We start from the raw sequence: 19488 nt of genomic DNA on the forward strand, positions 1-19488 counted from the left end.
CTTGAAAAAACAACACTTCTTTAAATAGGTTTACTGTATACAACATTCCTCCTGCCTTTTGACTGCTCTACAAGAGTCAAAACTTTACAAAATATTCATTAATCAAGCATATGGATAGCAAAGACCACATAATCTCTTGAGTGGAACCTAGAAAAGGACAAGAGGAAGGTTAAGTGGTCTTCAAGTGCATGTTGTTCAGCAGAATGGATTATAACCAGAACACAATAATGAACTCTAATGAATCAGGAAGGTCAATAGTAGGCAGCTATAAACCATACATTTTACAAATTACTAAGTGAAAAATAAGACCAATGCACTCTCCTTACATACCCGGTTCCTCATCTCAAATAAAGAAACACAGTATCTGTGCCACTTAATGAATTTAGAAAATCTGAGGGAAGGAGGTAGTATATATGCACTGTAGGCTTCTAAAGGTCACATATTTAAAATAAGCCTCACATTAAACTACAAGAGCTGATTCAAAACCTGTTATCTCCAATGCATTAAACACATTTTGAACCTGCAGCCTGAAGATTTGTTTGATTTAAAAATCTTGGCACATCAGAGAGTTTGAAGCTTATCTGCAGTGACATCCGAAAGGTATAAGATGAGCTCATTACAGTAGCTCAGATCAGTAATACTAACTCGACAAAGTCATACCACGCTTTCTACCCCAGGTTCCTATTACTAGAAGTTTGTCAATTGGTGATAATTGCTTCCAGGACAAAAACTACAAGTCTCAGGATAGGAATGATTTAAAAAAATCTGAAAAAAAATTGTTCAGACATTCTGCTATTTCCCCACGCAACTATTACCCCCTTCCCACCTCAACTCCTTGCCTCCAGTCTCCTTGCCCAGTCAGTCCAGTTCACCCTTCCAAGCTCCTCATCCATTCTCTCTCTCCTCTCACCAGCTCCCCAGACCTCTCATCAAAACTCAGTCTCTCCCCTAACACCTGGCTCCTTGTTCCAGTCTCTTTGCTTAGCCAGTCCAAGTTCTTCCCCTAATACCCTAGCTCCTTGCCTGATCAGTTGCCCATCCACCCATTCCCCACCACACTGGTTCGTAGTCACAGTCTTTGTCCAGCCAGTCCCAGGTCTTCCCCCTATCCCCACAGCTCCTCATTCAAATCTCATTATCTTCCCCAGCCAACTGCTCCCACTCTCCCCCTATGACATTTCCCATCTTCCTCATCCACCCATGACTCAGAGTCCTATCCTCCATGCCCATCCAGTCCCAGTCTCACCAGACTCCTTGTGCTAATATATACTTCTTTGACAGCCCCCTTGATCTGGCTTTTATCCCCTTTGCATTTGAATCAGATGGCTTTCTCCTTCATGCTGTCTGGGTGCCAGCAGGGGATTCACTGAGAGCACAGGATAGGCTCCCTGGTCTCAGTTCCAGTGCCCAACCCCACTCCAGCCCGGAGTAGATGAGAGCAGCGATATTCAGACCTCACTGGTTCAGGAGCCAAATTAGCAATCAACATTACCCAAAAAAGTCTTATGTATAAAAATAAAATAATAAATAATAATTTTATCAACTACAACTGGTTAATATAGTAAACACTTCCTGATTGGTTAATAATTAAATCACACACTCTTAATACGTGCTGCAAAGAGCTGCAGAAGACCCATTTAAGAGCCACTTGCAGCTTGCGAGCCTCAGTCTGGGTATCACTGCATTAGAGGTACAATCATCTTCATTCCTGTAGCCCTGGGCTGAAGTAGCTCAGTCACCATCTGGGGATGGCACACGTGCAGTCTGGCCCGTGCTAGGAGCTGGGAGAGGTTCGGGCATATTCAGTGAGCATGGAATCTTCAGATATTTTAACTGTAATGCACTAGCAAGTCTCTACGAAGCACATGCAAACTGTAATATAACATTGGCCACATTTGGAGGGATTTGGAGGCTGAAAAAAGGCACATCCCTGACACAAAGGGCAACCCCCATCAAATCTGAAGTCCCTGTTCCGAAGCATGGGGATCCTAGAGCATTTCAAAGAAGATGTCTCAAAAGTTCAACACAGGCAAAACAATTTTTTTTTTTTCCCTAGCCCTGGTCTCAGAAACAGCTGAACCTTTTTAGGAGGAAATTAAAAATCACCCTGAGGCAGACACCCAGCATGGAAAATTATACCCTAAATGGTTAAAGATTGGCAAAGTAATAAACAACTGAAAACAGGGTCTTATAATGGGAAGTGTTGGGCAACCTTAATAATAGGTGGTGCTAGCAGCCCTGCCAATAATATGGTTATTTAAAATGTAGTTTTAAAGTTTAAAGTTGAGTGGATTTGCTGTTAAAAAAAATGAATATTTGAGACTCATTTTGAAATAAAATTAAGTAGACTCAAAAAAAGGCCAAATAAAAGGAGAAACCCAACAGTTACTTCAGAGGTCTTTTATAATTTAAACAGAAAGTGGAAGAATATTAACGTGGGAAACAGTCCTCCTCCAATAGGTCACACTGTATAAATATCCCTTCTGAAAGCAAAACAAATATACTATTATGGCATTGCAGAGCAGAGCAATAAAATTGAAGAAAAATTAGAACAGGTATTTGCCAAGCATGTAATTGCCATGTGTCAATCACAGCATATAAACAGCCTGCAGCCCCAGTTTGCAATACTTGTTTCACTAAAATAATATCTGCTGGCATTATCAAGAGCTATGACAACAGCAAGTACGCTCCAAATCTCAGGCATTCTGTATTTAAATCTAGCAAATAAAATTTCATGTGTGGCTTACTCCATTCTCTCTTTCATAGACCTAGCACTAGTCTGCCAATCCTACCTATCAGCATATTAATGACATACGGAGGCAGAGGGATGTTTCTTTTGTTGAAGTAGCTTGTGCATTACTGATAATTAATGTAGTTTTATTTGAAATAATGTGGTCTACATTAAAATAGATCAAGTTTTAGGTTTTCAGCATTATGCTCTGAGGTTGCTTTTCAATTCTACTGCTGCAAGCTTAACAGGGTGGATCTGGGTGGGGGAAAGAATACTGCAGTTCTGTGGCATACACCCCATTTCCCCAAATCACCCAAAACCCTTGCACCACAATTCCACAGGGCTCGAGCTCCACAACTGTGGGAAGGAGACAAGTCCAGGTAAAACCAGGGGATGCTTACTTTCTATGATCTCATTTTCCCTTCCACAATCTCATATTTTAGCAGAATGAAGGCAGGCACTGAACTTCTGTGAAAAAAACTCCAGCCCTCTCTGGATATCCTGGAATTTAACTATGTTCCTTGCAATCTTGGAATATCAGAACAAATGGAAACAAGCATCCCCCTCCCTACAAAGGGTCAATTAAGGGAAACCAAAATTTATCCAGACAGTTTCCTGGTGTATGCAGGTTTTCCTTTGTAGGTGTCAATCTCAGCCTTTGCACACCCTAACAGCCTTGCAAAACTATACACAGTAGATGGTTGTGGAAGCAGTAATGTTTATTATAAGACTCTGAAGGAAAGGGCCATGTGTTCTCATCCTCTATCACTTAAAATCAAAGCATCTAAACTTACATTAACACTGCAGACAGAGGGCTTTCCATTTAAAAACTGGGAGTTTAGTTACAATCTATCCATCCATAGAAGGTACAACAGTTTGATTTTCACATCACAATCCCTTGTTTCCTGGAACAACCAACCATAAAGAGATAAACAAAATCTATTTTCCCCATCCCTATCTTGCCCCTACCATCTTACACCTATTTTTAGGCTTAATTTATCCCCATACCACACAAACCCACAAGTTTTGGTTTGATGTTTAGGTTTCCCCCCCCCCAGATATGTTTTTTATGCAGCACTGTAAATGCTTCTGCAAGCTTCCCTATAAATCACTACTGGCACCAGCACGTTCACCAGTCAGCCACTAGGTGCTTTTTAATATTTTGACACCATGTCCCAACCTTCACACACCCTGGTGATTACAAAGCTTCCTTATGATTCAGAATTGATATTTCATAACAGGGTAGCAAAGACGGGGAAAAAGTAAAAAGAGAGACTCAAGTTAGTCTGTTGAAACAATATGCTCTGGTTGCTAAAATACCCAGCTATGTACTACATAGAAGAAAATCCCCTAAGAGGGGTTTACTGCTTCTGTGAAATGGGTTGTAATGCTGACTTTGAAGAAACACAAATCAGCACAATGAACAATGAAACAACACATTCTCAAAGAAAAATATTCACCTGCACTAGTGCCTCCTTCATAGCAGTCCAGTTTGAGACTCTCCATGCACATTCGAGTACCAGATAGGGATTTATATGGCCCTTTGACTGGCCATACTCTGTCAAAGGTTCCCACTGGTTCAACTCTTTTGAGCAGCTACGAAAATGAAAACACGGTGTTAGCAAGAGTTACTTAAAGGTGACTTTAAGCATTTCATATCAGGAGAGCATCTGCATTCGTGTATGTTTGAAAAATGCTTAGAAGGCATTGCAATGGCTATAAATAGACTGCAGGATTAAAAACAAACAACAACAAAACCAACCATAATATAGAAGTGTATGAAGAGGGGGAAACTGCACTTTCATGTGACCGAGACCCCAATATTAAATGGAAAAACAAATTCCATGTGAAGTCTGTTTCCACAAACAGCAAATTAATACTTTTGCAATGATTTATGTATAGCAGTTCTGAAGTCTGTTAAAGGAGTAGCAGTATAATATTTTATTCCCCTAAATTGCTCTGTATCTTAAATGTGCTGGGCTTAGTTTATTTTAGTAACCAATGTTTTAAACTACTAGAATAAGTCTTTTACATTGCTTTGTAACATCGTTCTGCTCCAATTTTAAAATCTTACCGAATCCAATGGTCTTCCCAGAGTTGATACTCAGGGAAGATAGCAGGGGAGGCATTATTTCGTTCATGTTCCTTTTTGGCTTTTTCCATTGCTTTTTCGTATGTTTCTTGTGCCTTAAAAAAAATAAAATAAAATAAAAGGCACTTCATTTTAGTTTTATATCTGCTCTAAACATATATCTGATTGCATGTCATTAAGATGTTTTTTGAAGACACATACATGATTTAAAAACGCTCTTTAAATACCTCTATTATCAGCTCCTATAATAAATTAGGAGATTAGGAGCATTAACTTATTTTCCTGTTTACAATTTTATGCTTCTTAGTCAAATTAATGATGTACTGCAAGAAACTAATTTTAGCTATATTCAAACATATCTTATCAAGGTACCATGGAATCTTAAACTAATACTTCAAACAGAAGAAGTTTTATTTGAGACATTATCCTCAACTCAAATGAATTTTCTATTTGTTCTTATTAATAATAAAGTACACATTTTGTGGGCTTTTAGTATGCTTATACCTGATAGTTAATCTATATAAAAGCAAAGTTTAACAATGTACTTGTATTGTGCAAATACTACCTGTTCAAAAAAGCCATGTTGTTCATAAGCAATAGCAGTTGCTGTCTCTGGAAATTTACAGCGCTTTTGCCATAGTCCAGCCCACATATCCTCCTCTTGTAACAGAGAGTACAGCTCAGCTAGGGAATCCAATATTTCCTAAAAAAACACAGCAAATAACCAAGCACATTCTTCTAAGGTCAAAACGTTGCTGGATTTTTGTGATCAATTTTTTTTATTAAGTAAATGCCTTACACATTAAAGCATGTTAGTTGGCGTATTTTAAAGTAAAGTGTATGATAAAAACACCACACAACATACTGTAAGAAAGAAAGACGTGAAAACAACAATTAAGTTCTAAATATGATATTTTTTAATTTTATGTATAGCCCTCCACTGTATAATCACTCTTTAAAAACCCAGGAAGTAAGTGGTCTGTTATCACCTGATATATAAAAAAATTAACAATGCACCATATTATAATTCAACTGCTCTCAAAATTTGCTCACCTGTTGACCTGGCTTGTCTCCACTAGCATATTAGGTCTTTTTATGGTAATTAACATGATATCTACACACTTTAGCACTCAGTTTGGACAGATACTTTCATGTTTAACTTTTTGTGTCAGCTGGTTATGGTCACCCTAGGTCTTCTCTGCCTTTAGTAGGCTATCATAATTGAATTAATGTTATTCCTTACCTGTTGAGGAGGGGTTATGCTTTCCTGCTCATAAAATTCTGTTGTCTGCTTAGGTTTAATCTGAAGACTCAGTCCTTTTTCAAAGGCTTGATGTTCCAGCATCAATGTGGAACGGAACCATAGGTTGTGAGTTTTACCCAAGTACTTAAGCACACAGGGCCTGATGGGAATGGGAGGAACACACTGTGACATTGCTTCCACAAAACAGTTTAGTGCACTCGGTTGGCAGTCTCGCTGCACTTGGTGGCTACCACTGCATAAGAAAGGGCTTATTTCACCTGCAAGAGCCTGGAATTAAACAACAGAAACAGTGACTATTTCATTCAGACGATTCCAACACTTAGGACATATTTAAAGTCTTACTAATGATATACAGATCAGGGAATTTTCAAATAGTAGTTAAAACATGAAAAGATTAATTCCCTTTGAAATCTGAAGAGACCAATTTCTTTCAAAAGCAACCAGTATTAAGACATATAGCTGGAGGAAACACTAGAAATGGATTTTTTTTTAAAGTGAGGGAACAAGTAATTATGGCAGAAAATTACAATCTACTGAAACACCAGCTACTACCAAAAAGACACAAAAATGATTCTCACATGCTGCTGTCTATCAGATAAAATTTTCCACAACCGGGAGAAAAGCTGGATCCAAGTCTTCTCTGCTAACGGTGTAGAGATATGACACAACTGAACAAAGGCACTTAATAACGCTCCAGTCTAGAAATAGAGAAACAATTAGGGATGCAAACGAAAAAAAAAAAGACCTTTCAATGAATTTGCACCATGAAAGAGTTACTGTATAATTCAGTCCAGCAGCTAAGCTTCCCCAAGATGTGTGCAAGCAGTTACATTACTTGCTTTACCAAGTGTTCCATAACCAATACAATTTTTCAAAATTTCCCTTTGGTGGAAAGAGAAAACTATTGTGAAATAAATGTAATCATATTCCAGTGTTTATTAAGACAACAACTCATGACTATAACAGCCACAAATAAAATAGCAAGAAGCTCTCATGGAAGAGAAGAGAAAAGGGTGACTAATGGGGTTGCTGACTATTTGGTGGTAAGACAAAACAAGCGGGCTAATTGGCTAGATCTACTGATATGATCAGAGTACCACAAAATAGCGCTCATCTAACAATTAGCTTCTTATGAATTATTAAAAGCCAATGCTGTTTATAATCTGTTACCACGCTTTACTAATTGATTTAATCCTTTCTTGTGTTTTCATGGCACTAGTTTTCTTATCTAAATGCAACAGATATTTAGTTCAATTCTAAATGCAATAGGTGTATCTGGCAAAACCTTAATTGATGTGTACTGAGGTTAGGAGCCCAAATCACCCGATTTCACCCACTCAAAGGCAGGGTTTTCCAGATGCCCTGTGTTTACCCACATGTGGCCCTTCAGACTGAGTACCAGCATGATAGTACATAATTTCCACTAACAAAAGTAACTGGAAATACAATTAGCAACTTTTCAAATTGTCAGTAGAACTAAGCAGTTCTCACTTTATTCCTTAATGAAGACACTCACTCAAGCTTGCTTAACCTCAGGGTTTTGGAGATTAATTAGGCCCTTATTATTGCTTGCAAAAGCTCAAGACTGTTGAGGTGGCCAAGGCAATCAGCACCACAAGTACCACAGGAGCAGCAGTGGCAGTCATGAAGGTGACATAAAATATACACCTCACCCCAATGTAACATGAATTTGGATATAATGCGGTAAAGCAGCGCTCCGGGGAGCAGGGCTGCTTTACCTCATTATATCCGAATTCATGTTACCACAAGCAGTTCCTCTGCGCTCCCCCCCACTTGCTGCGCCCCCCCCCCCCAGCTCACCTCTGCCTCCTCCCACGAGCGTGCCGCTGCTCCGCTTCTCCCCCCTCCCTCCCAGGCTTGCCGTGCCAAACAGCTGATTCGTGGCAAGCCTGGGAGGGAGGGTGGAGAAGCGGAGCGGTGGTGGCGCACTCAGGGGAGGAGGCGGAGGTAAGCTGGGGCGGCGGGAGCGCAGGGAGGGCCGCAGCAAGTAACCGGGGGCGCAGAAGAACCGCTCCCTGCCCCAACTCACCTTCGCTCCGCCTCCTCCCCTGAGCGACCCCCACTTCCTTCCTTCCTTCCAGGCTTCCAGCGCCAATCAGCTGGGGGGTGGAGGGGGGAGCAGAGTGGCGGCGGCACGCTCAGGGGAAGAGGCGGAGGCAGAGCGGAGGTGAGCTGGGGCGGGGAGTGATTCCTCTCCCTACCCTGATATAACGCGGTCTCACCTATAAGACGGTAAGATTTTTTGGTTCCAGAGGACCGCGTTACATTGGGGCAGAGGTGTATTAGCGGTGGGACAGGACCAGGTAAAACAGGCTGCAGAGATTACACCTCTTGAATCTCTGAGCCCTATTGTTTTCAGAACTTGGGCAAAGTGACGACGATGCTTTTTCTTCCAAATGGAGGAGAGAAATATGATGGCATAGGTATAGAATGGAGTTAGATGCTGGGGGAGAGGACCAGGAGAAAGCCAAATGTAAAAGTTGGTAGGCTCTAGTTTTCAAAAGACTTATGAAATATACAGTATTAGCATAAAATAAAATGAACAGTAGAACCAAAGAAACAAAAAAGAATTCATTTGTGTGCATCACAGTTTGGGGATTTCAATACTGCAGCAATGGTTTTCATGCTATACGACCAATAACTTATACCAACCTTCACTTCTCGAAGAGAGTCAAGGAACTTGTCATGCCTGTTGGTCAACATGTGCAGTTGGTTGCCTATGTCTTTCTCAGAAAGTTCTTTGGTTTTAGGCGTACTCGTCTGATCTCCTGGAGCCAATTCAATGTCAATCTCCACATCCTACACAAAAGTAAGGCCAATTAGAATGCTGATACTTTCAAGTAAGTAATTATCACCGCTCCATTTCTGTACAAATATATAAAAAAAAAAAGTGTTCTACTCATTATTTCAGCCCTTGTTACCTATTATTGTCATTTTTTTTAGGATTTGAAAATGTAATTCCCACTGTTAAGGGAGAAAGAAAGGGCCAAAGTAGTCATCTAGAATAGACGGAAGATTAAAAAAAAAGATGAATTAACATGGGTTCACAGAGCTAGTAAGTCCAATGGTAGTAAACCATTGTTTCAAATTTAATTACAATTACATCTACTTAACTTCATTATTCGTTACACTAGGTGTCACTGCACATTACTTTACACACGTGTATAGCAATTCAGACTAGCATTAGGATGTGTCCCATAAACTGTGCTTGGTGAGACATCATCATCTCCTGTAAAATAAGAATAAAATGTTACCTCTTCTTTGGATTCGCTGTTTTCTCTTTCTCGAGGCTCTTGTTTGACATGGGTTACCATAGCAAATGCTGCCCGATCGTGACTGTCAGCAAGGTTGATTACATTAGTGATAGATGGAAGCATGGCTCCCTGACAGCTTGTGCCAATTGTAGTATTTCTTTCACACACTGCCAACAGGAGCTAAGAAATTAAAAAACAAGGCAAAGATTTTAACCCGGTGTGTGTGATGTATTTAAGCACACATGCCCTTGATTTATTTTTTATTACACCTTTTTTTCCTAGTCATAAGAGGACTCTGTCCTTCTCAAATCCACCATGAATGGCGGGAGGACAACATTTAGCAGCTTGAACTTCCCTTTAGTAATTGAGTTTGGATGTCAGGCTGGCCTGAATGAGTCAGAATTTTATCTACTTTTCATCAGAGCAATTATTTCTACCAACTGGTTCATGCGCAGAAGCCAAGGACCAACTAGTTTCTTACATTTTTTTATTAAAAGCCATTGTTGTGTTTGACATATCCCTCACTCTCTCTGTGTTTCTGAAATAGGAACAAATTCAAACACATCTTAAAAGAACAAAGATTTAGACTGAACAGAACAACAGAAAGGAAATGCAATTACATTCTCTGCTGTATATGTTCAAGCACAAAAGGGTCAATAAGGAAGTTAAGATGGCAACTGAAGTTGCCGAGCAGTTGGAGAAAACTGGATAGTGAGAGTCTAGGACATGGACATTTGGCCATTAATTCGCACCTCTACTGGCAGTATCAGAAGGGCCAAAGATTGAATGGGCATGGAGTATCTTGTCTTTGCTAGATGTTCCCCTTTTGGTCAGAGCTGAGGTTTATCAATAGGGGAGAAGCTTGAAGTCCTGCTGTTCATGCCACACATATTCAGAGAACAAAGTGGACTTCCATCTTCAGCTAATCACCTTCTGTCACTGATATGTGGTAGGTCATTGTGCCTTTGGGGTTGCCATTTGATTATAGCTCCAACAGGAAATGTATTGCCATACGTTAGGACAGTAAGATTAGAGACCCCATAAGGACACATAGGGAACAGGAGTCTTCTGCATCTAAGCATCATATTTTTATGGAATTTTTTTTATTTAGTGTCTAAATCTACATAATATATACAATTTTCCACTAAAATACATGGCTTACCTAAATAGAGCTGTAGAAGATTCCTCCTGTTCCTTGTCACCCTGAAAGCTGCTCTGATTTTTCTCAGATGATGAAGAAGTTAATAAAATGACTGCTTTGTGCTTGGTTATTTTTTCTCAAATTTTGAAATACAGGTCATTTCAAAGAAACTGGTGATTTAGTTATGTTTTGTTTTAGATAAAGTGATCAGAAACCAGGTTTCACACCACAGCGATCCCCCTTTAAAATCTCTCTCAGCAACAGTTCTGACACTCCATTCTGATCTGTCTTTTCGGATTCAATCTGCCAAAAAGATTCCTCCTCCAGTTATTTTTTTGCTTAAAGAAAATCTGAGCACTGACTAGGCTTTTCTCAGATAAACTGAAGCCTTAAAGCTTTAAAAGTCACTGGAGTCACTGTCAACTGGATTCAAGAACATGGTTGCAGAGATTTCCCAGACATCAGCTTTTCAATATTTAAAAGCTTAGTACTTATTTTAAAATGTTCTGAGCATCCAAAATGGCACCCTTGATATGCGGAGTTTTACAGGGCTGTATCACTTTTCAAGATACACAATACAGCTACACATTCATAAGGGAAAGGAGGAGCAAATATCATTTATAAAATTACATTCACGGTTCTCATAAAAAATGGTTTTCCTACCTCAATGCATTGCTTGATCCAAAAGTGGTTTCCCATTGCTTCCCAGTTTTGAGAACAAGTTACATAAAGTAGGCGTTCATAGACACGACGCTTCATAGAATTGTCAAAGACCTCAAAAAATTTGGCTCGGATGAGCGGCTGAGCACAACGCAGCCCCGAAAGGAATGCAGGTTCAAGTTTAGCAGTGAGCTCGCTTCCAGAAAGATTCTCGTCCCTAGGAAGAAAACATAAGCAATTGATAATACACAGGCCTGTGAAAGTGTAACCTATTTATTTAGCCGGAGGATATTTTCTTTTGTTCTTCCAATTTCTGGAAGATGTTAATATCTAGAGTCAAGTGTGGCTTTGTCTACTACCAAAAAAAGCATAAGTTTCTGTGACATATCAAAAAGTCCCTTCAGAACATCTCACATGGAGTCAGATCACAAGAACAAATACCACAATGGCCAAGAGACCCACCATGTCCAATGGAAGTCACTATTTATCTCTCTGGATTAGCTCTCCAACAAACCTTCCTACAAGCTTAATGTTATAGGGCTCAAATTAGTAATGCAATGTTTCAGTGGTTTCAATATGAGTCCATTGTCCAGATTGGGCAAGCTGGAATTTTGGGTGGTGGAATCACCCCTGCACCCCGCAGTTATGCAAACTGCTTTTAGAACATCTCACACTCAAACTAGAAGTTCATGTGTATACAATGCTAATCACTATAGACAATAATTGTTAGCCAGGTGCCATACATGCAGAGGCAGAAGTTTGAGAAGAACATTTAAGAAAATATTAGTACATGACACAAAACTCCCCTGCAATCCACAGAAAATTCCTGGTTAAGTGTCAAGCTTTGTCTTTACTGGGAAGTAGCCCTGATTTCAGTCACGAGCATAGCCGCCTAAGTGCACACCTCTATTTTGGATAAGACAATCTCTGATTTGCACTGGTGGAGGTTATTTCTGCTTGAAATACCCAGGTAAGCTCCACTGATGCAAATTGAGGCTTGCTTTGTCTACAACTAAGGGTTTGCACCATTGTTGCTAGTCTGCTAGCTGGCTATGAATGGCTGAAAACAAGGCATATGTTTAAAGTACGAAATTCCTTAGTGGCCATTATAACTTACTAGAAGTGCACACATGACCTTGTGGTGAGGCACTTATTGTAAAATGTTTTTCTATACAGGGCTAGAAGACTCAAGTGTGGCTATCTAAGAGCATGGCTACACTGGAAACTTCAAAGCGTTCCCACGGCAGTGCTTTGAAGTGCAAATGTGGTCGTGCGCGAGCACTGGGAGAGAGCTCTCCCAGCGCTCCTGGTAATTCACCTCTCGGAGCCTGTTTACACAAGTACTTTAAAGCACTCTGACTTGGTATGCTCAGAGGGGTGATTTTTCACACAGAGCGCTATAAAATGTAAGTGTAGCCAAGCCCTTAGTAACTAGAAAAATATGCATTACAATAAGTTTCCAGGAGAAAAGCTTCATACAAAGGGGAAAGGAGGGACACTGCACTAGCAGTCAATTCTATCTCTGCAACACTATCAACTATGAAGATGCCACAGCCCCTTTTCTTTTTGCTTGGAGCAAGGGCTGTAAAAAGATTTTGTATCTGAAGATCTAATGTGAATATGTAAATATGTTCACTCCCGTCTCAGTGAAATAAACTGATTGTGCATTTTACAACAAATCTAATATAGCCCTAAAAGATGGATGGCATGTTATAAAGGTCATGTATGGTACAAATTATGAACCAACAAGCTGCAATACTTGATTAATTGCTATAATTACCTATAGACATAGTTAACAAGGTCTAAGAACTGGGCATTTAATTCAAGGTCTTCTGGAAAACGCTTTTCAATGTAGGTCATCATTTTCACTAGCAAAATGGACTTCTCCCGGAGAGTAGGTGTCTGTTAAAATGAGACATGATTAATTTTCTCAATTCATCTTGAAACACAAGGAGAAATGGCATGTTCAAAGTACATTTTAGCCATCCTCTACACCATTTTTTTCACTCCTACGCTACTGAAAAATGGCTTGACACAAGGTCATGCTTTCTAAAAGTATAAAAACCAAAAACTCTAAAGTATCTATAGTTCTAGAATAGATACTATGCTGGAAATATAAATGGATGCTATGGATAAATAAATAAAGCTATGGATGCTTAAAATCATTAAAAAAGATAAAAGTTTAATTGTTTAATAGCTAATGCCACTACATAAATCCATGGTACACCCACACCTTGAATACTGCATGCAGTTCTGGTCACCCCATCTCAAAAACATATTAGAATTGGAAGTAGTACAGAGAAGGGCAACAAAAATGATTAAGGGTTTGGAACAGCTCCCACATGAGGAGAGATTAAAAAGGTTGGGACAGTTCATATTAGGAAATAAAGAGATGACTAAGGGGGGATATGATGGAGGTCTAAATCATGAATGGTGTAGAGAAAGTGAATAAGCATAGCTACCCCTTCATCTAACACAAGAACCAGGGGTCACCCAATGACAGGTTTACATCAAACATAAGGAAGTACTTACTAACACTCCACCAGTCAACCTGTGGAAACTGGGTTCAAAAAAGAATTATATGTTCATGGAGGAAATGTCCACCAATGGCTATCAGCCAAAATGGTCAGGGATGCAACCATATACTCTGGGTATCCCTAAACCTCTGACTACCAGAAGCTGTGACTGGATGACAGGGCATGGAACATTCAATAAATTGCCCAGTTCTGCTCATTTTTTCTGAAGCATCTGAGACCAGCCACTACTGGAAGACAGGATACTAGGTTAGATGGACCACTGTTCTGACCTAGTATGGACATTCTTGTGACTATAAATATTGTGACCAACCAGTGGTCCAGAAAGGTGTAAAAAAATGTTTTGGCTACACTGCCATTAAACCATACTAGAGAGACATGGTGGGTGAGGCAATATTGTTTATTGGACCAACTTCTGTTGGTGGGAGAGACCAGCTTTCGAGCCACACAGAGCTCTTCTTCAGGTCTGGGAAAAGTACTACCAGCATCACAGCAACATGCAATGTGGAAGAGACTATTTAACATAAGTAGTTAGCACATATTGTAAGGGCCACCCAAATACCCCAAGATAATGCGCTTCAATCCAAAAATAAAATGCTCTGTCCACGCACCCCTAGTTGTCACCTAACCAGCCGACACTGGAATCCATATGGGATATCAAACACGTACAACCCATACTTGATGGGGACCCCATCCTGAAACAAATCTTTCCTGAACTCCCACTTCTGGCCATCAAACAACGTCGCAACCTCTCCAAGCTCATCATCAGAAGCAAGCTCCCTACACACCAGGGCACACCAACTCAAAGCAGCATCAGACCCTGCCAGAACATCAGATGCAAAACCTGCAGAATATCTCTGCTACAATGATCAACACCCACTTACGACACTCCTCAAGAGCCTATACACGCCTATCACAAAAAACGTAGGCAAGAACAATGCAGGAAAAACCCCTACACTTAAGACAACAGCAATTATGCCTTGAGAAGTACATACAAATAAAAGGTTTTGGGTCACTGCATGAGAAAAGCCCCACAGTACACACACACCCACAGGCATAAAAATATGTACTCATCACACCAAAGAAAGAAGATTTTCAACAGTCTAAAATTTTCAGCCTGTAAATTTAAAAACTTGAATCAGGATCTTAGCTTGAACTCGCAACATTTTGGACCTTATTCACTGCCAAATTCTTTCAGAAATAAGATGTAGGTAAGGATACTGCATGATGTTATGGAAAGTGATATAACTGGTAAGATATAGCTTCACCTACAAATATTCGGTCATCTTACTTTAACTGAAGCAACTTTACATGGCCCTATAATACTGGCTTTTGGACACTTGAACCTTTGGCTTTAAAAAAAAAAAAAAAAAAGTTTTCTTACCAAAGCACTGTTTCACATGAAAGGGAAAATGTAGCCTATAATGTACTGAGCATTCTTAACTCCATTTCTTCCTTGGGAGCCCAGAGTGTTCACAACTTATAGATCGCACTTAAAAATATGCAGACTTAGGTCCTTACAGAACTCTTTGTCAAACACTGAACAGAAAATGCAAGTTACAGGTTTTCATTAGTTTTTGACTGGAATAAGGATTTTCACCTGATTTAACTTTTCAGTTTACCTGATTGGCTGCCATTGGAGAATTGTTTTTCACCCACTCTTCCACTATTTTTACCACTGCACGAAGAATTTTAGCATCAGAAGATTTTTCAATGAGAGATGTTAGAATAGCTTGGATAAAATTTTTCCTCATCTCCATGCTCATCACAGCAAGACGAGTTTTCACAAGATCCAAGCTCAGCATTACCAGTTCACTTGTACCTGCTATGGATAGAAGTGCATAATTTTATTAATCAGTCATTTCATATGCCAGAAAAAATGGTTTCAGTGTGAACTGCACAGTAGAACCTTTGAGTTCTAACTTTGCTAACGATCTGTGAAGCTGATAACTGCTAAATATCACCCCTTCTCTCAGGCAACAGATAGGTAAGCTAATGAACACGTTACACAAGAAACACAGAATCACAGAAATACAGGGCTGGAAATGATCTCAAAAGGTAATCTAATCTAGTCCAGTCCCCTGAGCTGAGGTAGGACCACGTAAACCTAGACCATCGCTCACAGGTATTTGTCCAACCTGTTCTTTAAAAACTTCCAATGACAGGGATTTCAGAACCTCCCTTGGAATCCTGCTCCAGTACTTAACTATCCTTATTAGTTAGAAAGATTTTCCTAATATGTAACCTAAATCTCCCTTGCTGCAGCTTTAGTGGATTACTTTTTGTTCTACTTCCAGTGAACATGGAGAACAATTGATCACACTCCTCTTTGTAACAGCCCTTAACATATTTGAAGACTCATCAGGTTCCCCCTCAGTTTTCTTTTCTCCAGACTGAACATGTCTAGTTTTTTTAACCTTTCCTCATAGGTCAGGTTCTCTAAACCTTTTATCATTTTTGTTGATCTCCTCTGGACTCTCCCCAAGTTGTCCACATCTTTCCAAAGGTGTGGCATCCAGAAATGGACACAGTACCCAGCTAAGACCTCACCAGTGCTGAGGAGAGCAGGACAATTGCCTGCAGTGTCTTATATATAACACTCAAATTAACACACCCAGAATATTAGCTTTTTTTTTTGCAACTTCATCACATTGTTGAATTATATTCAATTTGTGATCCACTATAACCCCCAGATCCTTTTCAGCAGTACTACCACCTACCCAGTTAAGCAGGGTGGGTAATCAATGATTTTTTAAATAAAAAAATTAAAAATAGGGTTTATTTTATTTTATTATTTAAACTGTAATAGCTTTCATTTTAAAAGGTTTATTTTTCAAAATAAACGTAACACCAAATATGTTAAGGCCTAATTATAATTTAGTTGTCAATGTGAAACATGTTTTGATAAGAGAAGTTTATATATCCAAAACATTTCAGGTTTTGCTTAATAAAAATAAATGTTATATGCGGTTTTGTGTTTAATTAAATTCCAGTTACCATCCTAACGCAGCATGACAAATCATGAACAAAAAACTTAATTATCTAGTAAATATATCATTCACCATTTTCTAACCTACTGAAAATGTACAATTAATAAGCATCAGAAAATACCAAGCTATATAATTGCTTAAATAAATGTATATAGTTTACTAGGTAGCAAAAAGATTTACCAAATCTAGCATAAAGGTTCTATTTAGTTATAAATCAACATGTTTTAATAGTTATATCAACCAATGAGAATTCTTCAGAAAATAACTGAAATACAAGTGGAAAAGTTGATTAAATCAATTATTTAAATGGAGGCTTTCCATGTGGTGATTTAAATTAATCCATCCTGCAATTAAGGATAACATGGTTAAAGGCCTCTTTATGGGTGCAACTTTATGGAAAATTCTAGGGAAAACTATTAAAATAACAACAGAAAATGTTACCATGGATGTAAATCCTTATAATCACTTTGAAAACAGTCTGTCTATGTACCATACCCAAAACAATGGCCCACAGTGCTCTTCAGGAGAGCCTTCCCCTTTGGTCATGTCCATGTGAAAATAATTCAGTTGGAAAGGTGATGGTGAGGCCTCATTTTAATAATACTTTGACAAATATTACAGTATACCAATAAATCATGAGGTATAAATAATTGAAGCTAAACTTGTCAAAATGAAAACAATATTTTGTGAGGCAGTATTCTTATTCTGTTAATTTCCTGACTTGCTTATCTGCCAAATTTAATAATTTGCAATGAGTTACTCACGGATTAGTCTCAATTCACAAGGTTCTTTTTTTGTGTAATTAGAATGAGAGTTAGAAATCTAATATTGGAAGTGCTTCTTCCAAACTATTTTCCTCAGCAAATTCACCATTAACTGAAATATTTTGTTCTTTAATATCACTGTATTTCTTTAGCAACATTTTTTATTGACTCATGATTTGGGTCATTTGATGACAGACAAAACTCCATCTACTGATAAAGTCACCATTGTAAGAAGATAACAAGGGCACCAACTCGGAGCAAACGGATTTCACAAACAACTGCTTCACTACTATTAGCTTACACCTCTTATTTTAAGAGTCACTGAAAGCAGAGAACTGTCAATCTACACTCCTGAAGAATCCAATAATTTTTAAATATACTGCATTTCAAACATTTACTAACCAAGTGATGTTTGACTCAATATTATGTTAGAGTTTTGTTCAGCAGGTATTAAGAACACACAAAATGTTATTTTTTTCCAGTCGATACTTTCAACAAGATTTCTCACTTTTTACTGGATTATTTTCAAATCATTCAACGCACTATGGAATTCACAACCTTAAATACACAAGCAGCTAAAACCACTCTAAATCTCTGCATTATGATGGGATGCATTACATTACTTAAAACCTTTATTAACCTGCATTATTACCTGTGGTTGCTTCTGCTGTTCCTGATGCAGCCTGTGGATTCAAATGTTCCCTGACCATTTTCTGTAGGGATCGCATGAAGACTGAAATCAGTCTGTCTATGTAGCTTGGATTGTTACTGCATGCAGACTTCAGAATCATTAAAGTACCTAAGATATAAATAAAAACTCTTTAAAGACAACTAAAATCATCATTCATAATTTGGGTAACCAGATGAACATAAGAATGGCCATACTGGGTCAGAACAAAGGTCCATCTATCCCAGTATCCTGTCTTCCGAACAGGTCATCATCAAGTGATCCATCCCGTGTTGCCCATTCCCAGCTTCTGGCAAACAGAGGCTAGGGACACCATGCCCTGTTTTGAGTAAACTAAATATCTGTACTTGTCCTATGAAAGGACAGGCGGAGTGCTCTACTTTTGGACAGTTGTGCCCTACCTTGGATATGCAGCTATCCCTGTTACAAAGACAGGAAATCTATGTAGATGCATGATGGAAAAGGTTAGCAAACCAAGATTAATGGCAATATTTCGCTATTTATCTCTCTCAAAGCATTCCTTTCTACTCAGTCAGAAGCTCAGTTTTGCAATAGAAATACCCCAAATATATCTAATAGTTGACTCTTGCCTTGTTAAATGGCTTTTTTCATGCCTTGGAACATGTCAGTTCTTAAATCCCATAATATGAAAATAAAGCATCATACTTGTTGGATACAGATGTAATCCTCCCAGAATGTAATTAATTAGTTTCATATATCAGTTACTAAATAGGTAAGAAATCACCGTAATTAAAAGGGTATATACTCGAGCTATGCAGGAGCTGTCATTTAGTATTAAAGACGCTTCCTAAGTGTCTGTATTAGAACAAATATGTATTTTCCCCCTCAAACTGTATATTTGTTAACAATGCCTGTGCACATATATTGGATGTAAATGTAGAGATTGATGCTCCTCTGAAGTATGTTGGTGTTCACGTACGGCAGCTGATTTTACAAGATATATAGCAACACCTGTCCTCACACAGTATACAGATAGACTAGAAACCCTATTCTGGCAGTAACAACCATTTCCTACTTTTCTGCAACTTCATAATTCATCAAATACCCCAAAACAATATTTAGAGTTTAAGTGTTTTATTAACAGACGGAATGACTGCTTTGAAAGCTTTACTTTATTTTGTCCCTCCTTTTCCACCCCTCACAAATACTCTGGTATCTATCTGTTAAGAGTCTGGACCGCTTTTTTTATAATCGATAAGATATAGACTGACTCAGGGAAAACAGTAGAATCTAACCTTGGAGTGTGCTCTGGACAAATGATAAAAAGTCTCTTTCTTGGTTAGTGTGTTGTATAGCACATCCTGACACCTGACAAATAGGCAATTCCC

At 38.8% G+C, this 19488-nt stretch overlaps 1 protein-coding gene across 13 annotated transcripts in view; it reads right to left on the reverse strand.

The window, feature by feature from the left end:
* Positions 1 to 19488, reverse strand: part of LOC102937591 (transformation/transcription domain associated protein) — a 157087-nt gene that overhangs the window by 66479 nt on the left and 71120 nt on the right. For all 13 annotated transcript variants that reach the window (XM_043523258.1, XM_043523257.1, XM_037911505.2 and 10 more), the window contains 11 exons: positions 18104 to 18250; positions 15320 to 15522; positions 12944 to 13065; positions 11167 to 11380; positions 9363 to 9542; positions 8761 to 8907; positions 6666 to 6785; positions 6067 to 6354; positions 5389 to 5526; positions 4806 to 4918; positions 4192 to 4327 (listed from right to left, as the gene is read on the reverse strand). In XM_043523258.1, the coding sequence (XP_043379193.1) occupies positions 4192 to 4327; positions 4806 to 4918; positions 5389 to 5526; positions 6067 to 6354; positions 6666 to 6785; positions 8761 to 8907; positions 9363 to 9542; positions 11167 to 11380; positions 12944 to 13065; positions 15320 to 15522; positions 18104 to 18250 (1808 nt within the window). The remainder of the gene's footprint in view (positions 1 to 4191; positions 4328 to 4805; positions 4919 to 5388; positions 5527 to 6066; positions 6355 to 6665; positions 6786 to 8760; positions 8908 to 9362; positions 9543 to 11166; positions 11381 to 12943; positions 13066 to 15319; positions 15523 to 18103; positions 18251 to 19488) is intronic.

Source organism: Chelonia mydas, chromosome 10 (genome assembly GCF_015237465.2).
Source record: "Chelonia mydas isolate rCheMyd1 chromosome 10, rCheMyd1.pri.v2, whole genome shotgun sequence".
Taxonomy (NCBI): Eukaryota; Metazoa; Chordata; order Testudines; family Cheloniidae; genus Chelonia; species Chelonia mydas.